The sequence below is a fragment of the Gavialis gangeticus genome, unplaced genomic scaffold (assembly GCF_001723915.1).
Source record: "Gavialis gangeticus isolate Ggan-Ray unplaced genomic scaffold, GavGan_comp1, whole genome shotgun sequence".
Lineage (NCBI taxonomy): Eukaryota > Metazoa > Chordata > Crocodylia > Gavialidae > Gavialis > Gavialis gangeticus.
In genome coordinates this window covers 110,211-125,913 of record NW_017729000.1, presented here as the reverse complement: position 1 = coordinate 125,913, position 15,703 = coordinate 110,211, and the positions used below count along the sequence as shown (strand labels likewise).

At 45.4% G+C, this 15,703-nt stretch overlaps 1 protein-coding gene across 1 annotated transcript in view; it reads left to right on the top strand.

The window, feature by feature from the left end:
• Window positions 1–15,703, top strand: part of KDM3B (lysine demethylase 3B) — a gene marked incomplete at its 5' end in the record, with an annotated part of 63,953 nt that overhangs the window by 14,906 nt on the left and 33,344 nt on the right. The window contains 8 exons of the mRNA XM_019505931.1: window positions 520–625; window positions 2,686–2,810; window positions 4,462–4,533; window positions 5,528–6,103; window positions 8,957–10,208; window positions 10,946–11,147; window positions 12,591–12,805; window positions 14,572–14,724. Of these exons, the coding sequence (XP_019361476.1) occupies window positions 520–625; window positions 2,686–2,810; window positions 4,462–4,533; window positions 5,528–6,103; window positions 8,957–10,208; window positions 10,946–11,147; window positions 12,591–12,805; window positions 14,572–14,724 (2,701 nt within the window). The remainder of the gene's footprint in view (window positions 1–519; window positions 626–2,685; window positions 2,811–4,461; window positions 4,534–5,527; window positions 6,104–8,956; window positions 10,209–10,945; window positions 11,148–12,590; window positions 12,806–14,571; window positions 14,725–15,703) is intronic.

The window sequence follows — 15,703 nt, the reverse complement described above, 5'->3', positions numbered from 1 at the left end:
ACGGGACCTGAACCTGTTCAGCCTCCACAAGAGAAGGTTGAGGGGGGATCTAGTGGCCTCTTACAAACTAGTCAGAGGGGACCAGCAGGCATTGGGGGAGTCCCTGTTCACCCGAGCACTACCAGGAGTGACTAGAAATAACGGTCACAAGCTGGCAGAGGGTAAATTCAGATTAGACATCAGGAGGCGCTACTTCACGGTGAGGGCGGCTAGGATCTGGAACCAACTTCCAAGAGAGGTGGTGCTGGCTCCTACCTTGGGGGTCTTTTAAGACAAGGCTTGACAATCACCTTGCTGGGGTCGTTTGACCCCAGTACTCTTTCCTGCCATGGCAGGGGGTCGGACTTGATGATCTGCTCGGGTCCCTTCCGACCCTACTAACTATGAAACTTGAGGGCAGGGGGTTGGACTCAATGACCTACTGAGGTCCCTTCCAACCCTACCATCTATGAATCTGAGTCTTGAGAGGTTTTGAATCTTCCATTCAAAATGTTTTGTGATTTCTTCCATTGCTGACAGATGGGAACGGAGAGTCAGAATCAAATTCTGCAGGAGCAGCCTGCCCTGCGAGAATCTGTCAATGCATTGATCGGTGACCAGAAGCTCCAGGAAATTTTTAGCAGAGGTAAAACTGACTGGTTTTTCATTTCAGAGTGATTTTGATTGTGTCACCAGAGTACTGACTTATGCTTGGGTTTTGTTGAGAAAAGGAGTCAAAGTGATGCGTATGGCTGGTTATATTTGAAAGTTCCACTTTCATAGATAATGTGTCCCGAGTTCTTTGTGACATGAGGTTAATCATTTGTGTCAAAGTGCCTTCGGCTGGGAAAATGACTGCTTTCTCTATTTGAAGTGCCAAAACCTCTTTCAGTGTAAGTCAGTATTTACAGATAATCAGATCTTTAGATTTGAAATGTAAAATGTTTAGCTTTTGCCTGGAGCTGGGTTTTGTGGGAATTTAGAACTGAATCCTTCTGGTTGTCTTTGAGTTCTCTGCAACTGAAGAAAACTACTTTGCCTCAAAGTCTAATGATAGCATCTTGAACATGACTACAGGGAAACATAGGGCACTAGCCTTAGCAGCTCTGTGTTCATAAATGACTGGAATGTTAAATGGGATTTGATCCAGACTTGCGCTATGTGGTATTCTGACAGCCTAGTGCAGGGGCGGGCAAAATGCGCCCCGGGGGCCAGATGTGGCCCGCCAGGCCATTGTATCTGGGCCGCAGGCGCTGCCCCCCCCCCCCCCAAAATAAAAAAAAAAAAAATTTTTTTTTTTTTTATTTTGGGGGGGGGGGGGGAAGCCCCGGGGCCCCAAAAAAAAGGGCCGGGGGGGCCCAATCTGCCCCCCGGGGGGCTTTTTGCCCCCCCCCCCCCAAAATAAAAAAAAAAAAAATTTTTTTTTTTTTTATTTTGGGGGGGGGGGGGGAAGCCCCGGGGCCCCAAAAAAAAGGGCCGGGGGGGCCCAATCTGCCCCCCGGGGGGCTTTTTGCCCCCCCCCCCCCAAAATTAAGAAAATTAATACTTATTTGCCCCTGGCTGCCTGTCATGTGGCCCTTGATGGCTTGCCAAAACTCAGTAAGCGGCCCTCTGCCCGAAATAATTGCCTGCCCCTGGTTTAGTGCCTAGACCATGTAGCTTTGCTTCTTCTACAACCTTTGATTAGCAGCCTGGGCTCTTCAGCTTGACCAGTGGAAGCTTGTGGCTTTTGGTGCAGTTGGGTCCATGCTGCTGATGTCTGCCCCAGGGACGCTGCATTACGTTGGCGTGATGTGGATCTTACTGGGGAGCTAGTGACTTTGATATTAGCAAAACTGATTTTGGCTTAATAAGCAAGCCTTCTCTGTTTAAAGCAATGCTCCTCAAATGAGCTGGTCATCTCGTAATTTACAGTCAGTGACAGGATACTAGACTAGACAGGCCCCTGTGGTCTGAGTTGCTTTTCTTCCTTTGTTCAGGCAAGTTTTTTGTTTCTAGGTTTAGTGGGGAGCCAGGAGATGAATTCCGCATTCTGGCTTTTATAGCAGGAAAAAATTCTTACGACTGGATGAACTGTGGACTCATGGTCTGTTCAGGTCGCAAAACCTGTTGTTTGGTTTACATAAGTCTGCTGGTCTGCTCCACCTATACTTAATGCTTCAGCTACAGATAAGTGGCAGCCTTGTTCCAAATAGCAGCCTTGCAGTGTCCACCCAGCAAATGAGGGTCACAAATAGAAGAAAGAGTAGAACAAACAAAGCTGACAGTTAGGTTGTGTTACTTGCTATGTGGCTACACATTCATTTTTCTAAGTATTAATTTGTTTGTAGGTGATAGAGCAAAAGTGAAGAGAAGGGAGTCAGAATTTAGTGCATGTTTGCAAAGCTGGAGGGGAGGAGGGTGTTCAGTTATCCAGAAAAAAATTCTGATAAACTTAAGAAACTTGATCTGAGAATCATTGAGAAACAAATGTGAAGACCCCTGAGGCTGCTGGTCATTTTTATTCAGAGACTTGTGCTTACAGAGTACAGCTTTTTGCAACCAGCAGAAGCTCTAATAAAACTTGTAATCTGTTTCCTTGCACCAGAGCACTGGTACTTTCAACCCCAAGCTATATATATATTACTACCTGTATTATATACCTGTAATGGTACAGTCAGTATAATTTGTTCGAAGGTATGTTCAATCAGTGTGTGTCTTTTCTAGGTCCTTACAGTGTTCAGGGCCATCGGGTGAAGGTGTACCAACCGGAGGATGAAAACAGCTGGCTCTGTGGTGTGGTGAGCCGTCAAGACCCCATCACTCGGCTTATGGAGGTGTCTGTGACTGAGGTGAAGATCTGATATGTTTTGTTTGGGCTTCTGAAATGTGATTCTGTTGCATCACCTGATGAACTTATTTTTCAAAAAAACTACATTTATTTGTTCTTGGCTAGCGGTTCTTAGATGTGTAATCATTTACCCGATGCTTTATGGATAAAACTTCCACAGGCTTTATAATAAAAAGACAGTACACAATTCAGCAGTTCTGGTAGGGGAGAGGGTATGGGAGTGATCTTTGTTGAGAACAAGCTACTGTAGGGTGGAAAAAAACTAATGGAAATGACTCTGATAGAGAGTCCGCTGAATGGAAACATGTATTTTTCCATTGGTGTATATGGCTTTGAAGTATCTTCTTTCTTGGCAGCTACTTCATAGGTTACATGGGTTATAGAAATTGCCATCCCACATGCTGCATTTGTTTGACAATATACCCTAGGGGAAGACACATAGGTGTAACCTAAATTATTGTTTTGTTTTTTGTTGAGCTAAAATTGCAGACTTTTTAGCTTCTCCCAAATCCCAGTCGTCATGTCAGTTCCAAGTGGTTGATAGCATGGAGAACCTTCACTGACAACATTGATTATTGTACTCCTTACCCAGGAAGGAACAGCCAGCAAAAATGTCTGATTAGATTATTTGGATTTAACTCCAGAGTTGGATAATATATAGAGTATTTTTTGTTTGAATATGTATGTCGTAATTTTTTTATTATGTATTTATTTTTTTTTATCAACTGCTTATGCTGCCCTTCCCAGAGAGGGCTGAGTGGTTTTCAATAAAAAACAAAACTTAAAGCATAATAAAATAATACAAAAGAGTATAACAAAATAAACTCCCCCCACAAATTCAGACACAGCCTATTTTACCCCACTCGCTCCTACTTCCCTGGCTGTTAGTTAGGAGAGCATCCCCCCTGTCCAACCCAGTCTCACTTCTCCACCCCCATTCACTGTCTCTGCAAAAGAAAATATTTTTTCCCATGTTCCCTCCCATCCCTACAGATGCCCACTCTGCTGCCTCAAACCCTGGAGAGGGAAGGGTGTTTCTGGCCATTATTGCTTGCTGTGGGAATTTCAGGTCTCTGCCTCTGAACTGTGTTCTTGTATCCATGTGTCTTCTGTTTGATTAAATCTGGGGAGGCAGTCTCAATAGAAGAGATGCTTTATTGCTTCTTTTTGGGGGACAGGGTGACACTTGAGTAGAAAGTAAACATTAAGTCATTGATCAAGAAACCATCACCTGACTTGAATCTTCTAATGGACTAGTTTCCAATCTCCTGTGTTTGGGTGAGGCTGCTAGGAAATGGGTCACGTAAACCGAGTCACTTCCTTGCCAGATTAGAAAGAAAGGAAGGGAGAAGAGAATGCATTTAAAGGGGAGTATGCTTTGTGGCCGAAGCGTGCCCAAAGTGCTCAGCAGGGCGAGTATATGAATGCAGACAAAGGGAGAGCCAAGTTTGAGGGCCACATAACTGAAGAAAAAGTGAAACCATTAAAATGGTAAATGAAAGACAGGCTAGCAAGGAAGTGGAAACAGGGTACAAAAGGTAGAGAGAGGGGGTGGGGTGGGCTGTTTGGTGTAGTCTCCAAGCTGATAACTTGATTCAATGCGTTTCTTCCTTCCTCCTGTGCTTCTTGCTGCCCACACCCATAAAAATCAGAGTGGTGAGATAAAGTCAGTGGATCCTCGACTTATTCATGTGGTGATGGACAACTCGGCTCCTTCCAATGAGGTACTGTTATTTATCAGGTCTCTGCATATACAGTTGGAGCTTTGGAAAGTCTTTGAAGTCACTTGATAAAAAAAAGAACTGCAACAGGTGCTCTTCGCTGAGGGCATCAGAATTCTGCTGGAGGGGAGAAGTGGGTGTTGTGTTGCACTGTGATGGCTAATCCGATTATCTTCTTGGTTTCCCTTAAAGATCCATTTTCTGTCAGCACAGGCTTGCTTTTGGCTTACAAAGTTAGAAATGATTTTTAGTGGCTCTTGGCATCTGGACATGTCATCTTTCATTGTAAGAGGTTTTCTGACGTGGGTCCTGCTGGTCATTTTCTCTTATTGTAGGAAAACATTCCTCTCCTCCTTTAGGACCTTGTTGAGAGAGGGGTCATGGCTGGTCCCCACACAGCAGACTGTAACTTCATGCCACAGCAATCTGGGATCTGCCCTCCTCATTTAAATGATGGTTCTACTTGAAGTTTGGAGCTGCATGTTTGCTCTTTGCAGTGTAGAGCAGGCTGCCTCCTGCAGAATCCTGGCAATGTTGGCAGCTGTGTTTGACCAAAAGCTTTGTCCTAAAAGAAAGTGGTGGCAATGTACTTGTAGCAGTAAGATGCGTTGTATAAATAGTTTCATAGCTCAGGCTCTCAACCATAAGTATTTTGCAGTCATTACTTTCATTGGCTTTCTGTTTCTTTAAGGTCTGCTGTACTAGTGTTGCCACTATAACGTTGCTTGATGTCAGTCAGTTAATGAAAAGATTATTTGTGTTTATTGATGACCCTGTTCTAACATAAAAAGGACAAGGGCTTACCCTTTTTTGCTTCCTTACAGTTTCCTGTATTAAAAGTTGCCAGACCAGCATCTAGAGTAGAATAGAGTAACACATTAATTGTTCCAGCATACGGACTGTTTTCCATTGAGTTGGGAAGGGAATGGAACTTGTGGTTTTCTTAACACAACCAGGGGGACCTTTTGTAATAATTGCATAATTTTGCTTCTTCTAGGGCGGAGGTGTAAAAGCAGCTAAATCTTCAAAAGGGAAAAAGAAACGCGAGTGTCTGGAGGGAAAGGATGGACGAAGGAGGAAAACTGCTTCGGATCCTGGGTGTGATCCTGCAACAAAGAAGCTAAAAGAGAGGGGTGAAGCAGATAGTAATGGGAGTGACGGAGGAGAGGCAAGCAGTGGCCCTTGGAAAGGAGGCACCAGTAGTGATGCAGGGCTGGATCCAAGGGCCAAGCAGCTGCCTCCATTTGTTCCTCCAATTAATCGCAATATTCGCTTTGCCACTTACACCAAAGAGAATGGCCGAACTCTGGTAGTCCAGGATGAACCAGTTGGTGGTGAGACACCTGTACCATTCACTCCCTTTTCCTCAGCGGCTGGTCAAGCACTGCTGGTTGGAGCTGGTTGTAAAGAGGCAGGAAAATCACTGGAACAGGTTGGCCAAAACATGGCGGCTGCTGCAACAGCTGTTACTACAGCTACTTTGACGCCCACAACTGTGAGGATCTCAGATACTGGTATGTCAGCAGTTTCTGGACAAGAGAAATCAAAAAGCCGGTCACAGGCTCAGGGAGAGGTGAGTCGTTTGCAGCTCTGAAGATTCAAATTAAAACTAGGAAATGCAGGGAAAATGTATTTTCTAAGAGCGTCTAATGTAATAGGTTCCCATTGGGCATTTGTACATAGGCAGTTCTAAAAGGTTTGCCATTTGGGGACCTCTGTCTTTCCCAACAGTTCCTCTCGTTTCTTTTTTTTAGCCACTGACTGGGAAAAGAACTAAGGGACACCTCTTCAGGGCTGTCCAACTTCAGCCTCTGGGCACCGCACCGTGCAGGCCACTGGACCATGTGGCATGCAGATGCTTCCCGCTTCCCCCTTCCCCCTGCTGCTCCCCATAGACATCCCCTCCACTGCACCAGTGTCTTCCCCCACGCAGGCACAGTCTCTTCCCCCCCGCCCTTTCCCGTGGCTCTGATATTTGTTTTTTTTCCCCTACCCCTGCTGCACGCAGCACAGGCTTACCATCAGTTCCCGCTGCTACCTGCTGCCTGGACTTGCCTTTAGCTCCCTGCATTGCGTTGCTCTGCTCCCTGGGAAGGGAGGGGGAGCAGCAGCCAGGTGAGAGCCCAGGGGCTGCAACTTAATTACCATCAGCCCATGCACAGCCTACAAGGGCTAAGTTGCAGGCAGAAGGAAGCCACTTGGCTGTGAATCTCAAGGACTGTATAATATTTGTTTAACCGCTTAAAAAGAAATGCAGAGTAACAGAACTACTAACAGAGCTGTTCTGGGAGAGCAGTCACTGTTGTGTTGGTCTTTAAAGTTGGTAGGGGAGATTTGGGGAATTTTAGGGTATGAGACCTTAGTGTACCAGAAGACATTTCTGACCATGGCCCAAGAATTTATGATGAACCCTTAGCTAATCTTCATTTAAAACGTATAGTCCTGTGGTCAAGAATATTTTTATACATGAAATTTGTGATATAATAATTCTGTCTTCCTTAATCTGTAGACAGTCTGAAACTATATGAATTGGCCTTACCTACCACAGTATACTCAGGTCCTTGGTTGTGAGGTATCTGTATAAGCTTACATGCTAGGAAAAAGCTAGTCCCACAAGTCCTCCCTCCTTAGTCTGAGTGTTCTTCAGAAGTACTGATAAAATAATGGAAGAGGACTGTCAAAATCTTTGACTCTCAAAACAGATTTATAGAAAAGACTTACAAAACCCAGGGCTGCTATAGTTTGAATACATGTTATGATGGATTAAAACTATAGGAGATTCTAAATCAGAAGTTATAGTTGGAGAGACTGAGGCAATTAATGAGGCACAAAGAGACTAGATCTATAGATCATATAGTCACCAAATACATAAAGAAGAAAACATACTGTAAATACGCATACTCGGAGGGAGAATTCTGGGAGGCAGTAACATAGGAAGACTGATAGTGGTCAGCACACTAAACATGAGTGTGTAGTGTCATAAGGCTACAGAAAAGGCTAACCGTGGCATAAGCAGAAACCTTATGCCATGATGCTGGTAGGCAGCAGTTCCACATCCTATGGCCCTTAACTGCACCAACAACACAGGTTGCACAGGATTACAAGCTCGATGAGCATCAGCAACGTTCATAGATTCGTAGACATTAGGGCTGGAAGGGACCTTGAGGATCATCAAGTTCAGCCCCCTGCCCCAGGGGCAGGAAGTCAGCTAGGGTCAAAGGACCCCAGCAAGATAAGCATCCAAGCGTGTCTTGAATGAGTCCAGAGTAGGTGCCTGCACCACTTCTGGAGGGAGTCTATTCCAGGTCTTGGGGGCTTGGACTGTAAAGACATTTTTTCTTATGTCCAGCCTAAAACAGTCTTGTAGGAGTTTGACTGTTGGTCCTTGTTTTTCCTCGGGGCGCTCTGGTGAACAGACGTTCTCCCAGATCCTGATGTGTATACCCCTTATGTACTTATAAACAGCCACTGGGTCCCCCCTGAGCCTTCACTTTTCCAGAATTGTTATGGTGTCCCATGGCTCTCAGCCTCTCTTCATAGGGCCTGTTCTCTTGCATGCGCCAGTACAGAGCTGATGCCGGGGCTCCAGAGCCTGGCACAGCTGTTTAGAGCCTCCTGGCTCTGGGTAGCTGCTGTAGCCACAGAGCCTGGGCCGCTCCCAGCAGGCAGCTGGGACGCTGCAAGCCCTGCTGGGAGCAGCCCAGGCTTCAGCGGCTACCCAGAGCTGGAGCTGGCTGTGGCGTACGGAGCAAAATGGCCTCGCGTGCCATGCTTGGTACGCGTACCGGGGATTGCTGACCCCTGATCTAGTAAATAAGAAATGCATTTTTCTCCATGAGGAAAATGTGAGAAATAAGAAACTGAATAAATGCATGCTGAGCAGTGGTTTACATGTAGTTGCCTGCACTATTCCTCTTCCCTTTAAAGAAAAAAACCCCACCATGTTAAGGCTGAATGACTTAGTTGCAGGTACGTATGTTTGGCCGTTAGTCTGAGAGAAGGAATCAAATCCTCATTCAGGAAAATCGCTGTTCTGTACAAATACAAAACAAGATAAAAAGTAATAATTTAAATGGAAGTTTCATACTAGCTGATGTAAATCACTTCCATACGTGAGTCAGCCCAATTTGATCTGTTAGTTCCATTCCCACATGTTAAAAAAACTCAGTTTCTCTGCGCGCTCTCATTTTGTAACTGATATGAACCAGCTAGGTACATCAGTTTATAGGTGAAGAGAGGTCATGCATTGTGTAAATGTTAGTTTAGCGGGTGCTGTTTATATAATGATTTCTGGTCTGACTTCCTACAGTAGTAAGGGGCATGTGAAGAAATTGTGAAATAAGATAAACAAAGTACTGCTGAAGTAGATACTAAGCACTTCTGAGGAATTTGTCTCATTAGCTAACTCTCTCCAATTTTGTTGCAGAATTCCCGAAACTCGCTTTTGGCTGCTTCTTCTGGTTTTGGAGCATCTCTTCCAAGTGCTCCCCAACCTTTGGCATTCGGGGGTGGAAGAGGCCAATCAAATGGAGTACTGACTGCAGAAAGCAAACCTGTCGGATTTCCATTTGGCAGCAGCACTGGGCAAGAGTCTCCAAAAGATTCTGATCTGTCAAAGAACTTGTTTTTCCAATGTATGTCTCAGAATTTGCCCTCCAGTAACTACTTCACAGTCATCTCTGAGAGTTTGGCTGACGAGCCCTCTAATCGGGACTCATTCAAGCAGTGTTCAGAAAGCCTGGGCTCTGGGATTGGTAAAGGTAAAAGTCTTCTTGCAGCAGAGAATAAGCCTGCAGCCCAGCCTGGCAGTTCTGTGGACCGGAAGCTGCCAATGGAGTCAATGCCCACCCTCACTCCAGCTTTTTCGAGAAGCCTGTTGAATCCTCGGCCCCCAGATAATCATGAAAATTTATTTTTACAGCCCCCAAAACTGTCCCGGGAGGAGCCTGCAAACCCTTTCCTGGCATTTGCTGAGAAAGCAGAACTTGGTCCTTTCGGTAGCTTTGCATCTTCATCTCAGACAGGAGTTTCTACACCCTCTTCAACTGTGGCTCCCAAGGCTGCTTCTAGCTGGCCAGAATCGCTCACCTCAGCAGACGCTTCTTTTGCTAAGAAGAAAACCTTGTTTATAACAACCGATTCCTCCAAGCTGGTTTCTGGTGCGCCTGGTCTGGCTGCCCTGGCTGGTGTACAGAGCCCTGCTACGGTGGGGAATGGCCGCTCCAGCTCGCCTACCAGCATCCTGACACAGCCTATTGAGATGCCCACTCTTTCCTCCAGTCCAACGGAAGAGAAACCATCTGTTGGGCCTGGGCAGCAGGACAACCCTCTTCTGAAAACTTTTTCTAACGTCTTTGGCAGGCACCCGCCTTGCTTTTTCTCTTCACAGGCAGAGTTTGCACAAGAGAACAGAGCCCCCTTTGAAGCTGTGAAAAGGTTCTCGTTAGATGAGCGGAGCATGACATCCAAACAAGACTCAGATTCTAGTACCAATAGTGACCTGTCAGATTTGAGTGACTCTGAGGAGCAGCTGCAGGCCAAGGCTTGTCTGAAGGGGATCCCAGAACACTTGATTGGGAAGCTGGGCCCCAATGCAGAACGGAACGCTGAGTTGCTACTGGGAAAAGGAAAAGGGAAACAGGCCCCAAAGGGCCGGCCTCGCACAGCTCCCCTGAAAGGTGAAGACTTCAAGGCAGGGCACACCTGCTTGGAAACATGAAGGGAAGGGATTCTGTGTTCTGCACTGGCACATCTCCTGTATGGTAAACCATGTGATGTGCCCTCTGGTGTAAACTAGCATGTGCACAAGAGATTAGTAAGGGCCCAAGTTTGGAGTTGCATGGATTTGATATTTTTGGACTTAAGAATATTGGCAGGTGCAGTCTCTAAGAACGATGTGCCCCAGCATAAGTGTCAGGACACAGAATTAATGGGCATGCTTCAGAACTGATGACAATTGCTAATATTTCCCTGTGGGCATGTTCTTGTTCCACAGCTAAGACCATTATCCTGGTCCACTTGAAGCAGGCAGTACTAGCCACTAGTCTGAGATGAGAGACTGGACTCTTTGTGCTGTTTGTCTTAGACATTCTGGTAGACTGTCATGCTCACATGAGGGGGGTTGTGGCTTGTAATTTCTGACCGTTTCTATTCTTCAGTATTTTGTGTGTTCAGCCCCATTAACCATTCTTAATCTGTTTTGCAATATTCCTATTTGAAATAGCCATCAGTGTAATGGTGTGATGTGACTGAAGATTATATGCAAAAGTGCTCCTGCTCACGTTGGGAAGGGAGACCTTAGGAGAATTTCTTTGGCAGAAATGCACTGGTAGAGATTATCTGGGGGAAGATAGATGTTTCTGGTGTAGTTTGCTGGTGTAGCTTGATGGATTTTCATGTTTCCCCTTCTACACAGTTGGCCAGTCGGTGCTGAAAGACATGAGTAAAGTGAGGAAGCTGAAGCAGTCAGGAGAACCTTTCCTCCAGGACGGCTCTTGCATCAACGTAGCCCCTCATCTGCACAAGTGCCGGGAGTGCCGTCTGGAGCGGTACCGCAAGTTCAAGGAGCAAGAGCAAGATGACTCGACTGTGGCCTGTCGCTTTTTCCATTTCCGGAGGTGCTGAATCTGTTCTTGCTTCCTCCCTAATGCTGCAGAGCTTCAGGCTTATTTAAGTCCCCAGTTCTTAGGGCTTCTGCTTCTAATTTGCCTGAGAATCTTAGGGAAGGCTTTGACCGTTTCCAGTTTCCTGTCACCTGGCTGGAGTTCTGTTCTTCTGCGAAGAAGGCGGCTGCCATTGCAGATGTATTTCTGCCAGCTCACTTGAAAACTACAGCTATGTGATGCTAACTGGCTGACTCTATGCCAAGTCCCAGGAGACCTAATTTGCTTCAGTGAAATGTTACTGCTGGGTAGCAGGGTACTGAAGTAACTGCTCATTTCTGTTTTTATTCAATGAGTTTGGGACAGGTAAGATTTAATTTAGCTAACAAATAGCTAGAAGTTGTCGGTGCAAAGCTAGTATTGGTGTAAATGTGATAAGTTGGCTTGGAAGCAATTTCTTGGAGTAGCCTGCTCTGTCCATTTGTGTTTCCCTTCTCCCCCAGTATGCCGTGGGAGTACACAGGTCCCTCAAGGGATATGTGTTTCTTGATCTCCTTAATCGGTCTCGTCCCAACTAGTGACATGTGTAGCTGGGAGATAGATGATTAGTTGCTTCTAGAGAAATAAAGCAGCAGTAAATCCTCTGCACATTATACTGTATTCCTTGTTCGGGTTGGAAGGCATGTCTTTCTCTTCCCTCCATTGTTTGAAGCCAGGTGGGATGAGAAGCTAGATTGGACATGCTGGAGAACAAAGTTTTCTTAAAACAGACTGGAGCAGAAGTGCAAGTTTTTGACCTGTTGTGGACTGTGCGCATGCACATCATGATCTGGCAGGGCCATATCTATGAATTAAAGGTAGTTCCATCTGCTGAGATTAATGACACTAATCCTAGAAAGACTAGGATTTTTTAACATGTTTTTTAACATTTACAAGACAGGATGGGTTCACCCTTAATAAGTAGGTACTGAAACCAGTTGTCAAATGTCAGCTGCAATTTAGTGATGAACATACCAGTCTGTATGCAGGCTAGTAGTGAAGAGCTCCATGTCCTTTTTCCAGTTCCCACACGGTAGTTTTTTCTTCAGAAGCTAGGAGATAACTTGCACTAAGAGACAGCATGGAGAATTACATCCAGGACTCTGGATACTCTTGCATAGCAAACCAATAAGCCCCAGGGACTTTTATCAGCTTAGCCTCTTGCCATTTTTTCAGTCTTCCTGTTTCTCAAACTGAATTGGTTACCTCACAGCTCCCTGTTGTCAGTGCCTGTAACTGGGGATCTGTTCAGTTGCCTCAAGCTGTCCTCTTAGGCTGAAGTACTAACTCCATAGATTGTATAGTTATAGAGAAAAGCCTTTTCTTCTCTGCCCAGGTGCACTCTGAGGGGGATGGCATCAGAGGGAAGTTATCAGTTATTTTGCTGCTGCTTATCTAGTTCATCCTGTTTTGTTTCAGACTGATATTCACGCGGAAGGGTATCCTGCGAGTAGAAGGATTCTTAAATCCCCAGCAGAGCGACCCTGATGCGATGAGCCTGTGGATTCCGTCTTCCGCCCCTGCAGAGGGCATTGACCTGGAAACTTCTAAATACATCCTGGCCAATGTTGGGGACCAGTTCTGCCAGCTTGTTATGTCTGAGAAGGAGGCGATGATGATGGTGGAGCCACATCGTAAGCTGCTGGTTTTACCCCTCTAGCTGAGATCCATGCAAATTCAGTGTAGTGCAGCTAAAGAGATAGTTTAGCTCCTAGTTGCAAAGACTATGCTTTCCTTCTTTGAAAGAGGGTGCATCTCCTTCTGTAGCAGATCTGACTATAGGACCAGCTTCTCTTCTTGGAAAGAGTAGTTTTTCCTAACAAGGGAACTGATGGTAAATTGCCTGAAACTGCTAATTCCATGTTTTAAATAAGGAAATACAAAAAATTATGTTCCTTGAGTAACTGGTTGAAGGTCCTGAGAAAATAGAAATGAACCTTACTTTCTGATAACACTGACAAGTGCTTTAGGATACAATGAGGCCTTACTTTGGTGTCTAAAACCCTACACACTTGAAATGCTTAATCCTGAAGTCTGATAACTAATAGACTGTCATTGAATTCACTGCATGAATTCCATCCTATTAAATTAGTTCAGCTTTTGTGTTATCTCCTCCCAAAATGCCCTAGAAAAAGCTAAACGTTAGTCTGCCACGCATAGTGAAGATGCTGGTTTTAGAGGGCTGATATGCAAGTGTTTATCTATCAAAGTGCATGTCTCTGTGAAGGGTTGTACTGGGTGTGCTCGCTATGCATGTTTAAATGCTCCTCAAAAACAAATAATTACAAGTCTAGCAAAGGCAGACTTCATAATTAAGATCTGTTTTAGGCTTCAGCATCCAAATGGTAAGATGCTTGACTCAAAGCACATTGTCACAGTTTCTTTGGTTTAGGAAAAAAAGCTACTTTCTAACTCTAGAATAATTGAAGAGGATACTTAGTCAGAAATGTTTTTGTAATTCAGTATGGTCTCTACTGCTCTAGGATTGATAAGAGATGGTTGTGTTTTGCCAAGTCGGCAGCTTTTCAGCCTTTGTATACTTAGGCTGTAAAATGATTCCAGTCACTTTCCCAGGTTGAAATTGGAACATAGTTGTTTTCCTGACTGCCTGCCATTACTGAGTCATAGGCTTTGTGCTGTTACAGGCTTGCACGCATTTTTAAATGGGTGCAGATTTGCATACTCTGGCAATTTGCCAAATTCACACCCTTTTAATGTAGTATAGTAATTCTATAAATCCTGTTTCTGACTCGGACAGCATTCACTAGACTCCCAGGCTTTCTGCCTGTAAGCACACTACACTCGGTTCAGGTACACGCATTCTGTACCTACTTATCTGCTGCATCATGTGCATATACACACATCTGCTCTAGATTAGCCAATTCTATGTCTCTTCTGAAAAACTGTCACAGAACTGTGGGTTGCCAGATCCATACACAATAAAGACAGGGAACGCCTCTGTTCCATGGGGAAATCACTTCCAGTCTGCTGCCTTTAGGCAAGGGCATCAGATTGAAGCTCCTGCACCTGCTGCTGAACAGCCTGGTGTTTCAGTGGATAGCAAGTTTCAGCTTCTGCCTCCCAGGTATGTAAACGGAGACCTGGAGCGGTGGTGGAGTGTACTCGGCCCTCCAGTCAGTGACAGCTGAGGGTTAACTCTGCACTCCTTGTTGGCTTTCCTGCACCCGGTCTCTCCTGGGGCAACAACGGAGATGAAAGTGTTGTGGAATCTCACCCCACTGGAGAACTAAGCCTGGCTGCTAAGGCCAGGTCAGTGGGTTTGTGGAATCCTCAGACCCTTATGCCTCTTCCTCCCTCTCCTGCTGCCACCCCCTTCCCTGCAGCTCCCCACAAAAGGAAACAAAACCCCAATCTGAAATGTTCCTCCTTCTCTTTTTAGAGAAAGTGGCATGGAAGCGAGCAGTCCGTGGCGTGAGGGAAATGTGTGATGTATGTGAGACAACCCTCTTCAATATTCACTGGGTTTGTCGCAAATGTGGTTTTGGAGTCTGCCTGGACTGTTACCGGCTGAGGAAGAATCGTCCACGAAGTGGTTAGTATCAGCTTTCTCTGTGATTCTTGGATTCTTTGAGCTGGGCAGTTGGCAGGTGACCTCTGGGGTCTGATGGGGTCCCCAAGCAGGAGTTGGTGTGCAATGGGAGAGACTGGAAGGGTTTGGTAGAAGGGAGGTGATAGTGGCAGAAGCTTCTGCCACTGCTGCCTGCACCTGTTGTCATCCCATCGTCCTTGTTCTCTGAATGCCTGTCCATATATACATTTGCCTCTGGCATACTTGCACTCCATGTATGTGATCTGTCTTGAGGCCACCAGTGTTTGTTTATTTTTTCTGGGACTGTGCATGCCCCTGGTGTCCCTGTGCTCCACAGGGAACTGAACGTGTGCTGCAGCACCTGCTGTTGCCCAGTTTCCTCTTACCACTTGTAGCTGCAAGGTGGACCTGTTGTGTGTCTGGATCTTGGTATGCTCCTTAACCATTTTTAATGGCATGTTATTGTAAATGCTAGATATTGCTTGTTCACACAGATTTATAAGGGAAGCTTCTTTCTGTACTTGTGCTGAAGTTTGGGTAGCCTAACCTCAAGTCTCAACTGTTAAAGTTAAACTGTTTTTTGTCTTGTGGGGAAAGCCATACCAATAAAGGGACAAGTGAAACAACTTGTAAATCTTATACTAATGAATTTCAAGAGCTAGAGAAGATGCTTTGTAAATTCATAGATTCATAGGTTGTAGAGTTGAAAGGGACCATGAAGGATCATCATGTCCAACCCCTTGCCCCAGGCAGGAAAAGGACCGAGGTCAGACGACCCCAGTCAGATGCATATCTAGCCTCCTCTTGAAGACCTCCAAGTTAGGTCATAGTACCACCACTCTTGGAAGCCCGTTCCAGATTCTGGCCACCCTTACCGTGAAGAATTTTTTCCTAATGTCTAACCTGAATCTACTGGCTGCCTTTTACGATCAGGTCACAAAATCCTTGGATGCAGGTGTCGTGGTGTACGTAGTATTTCTGG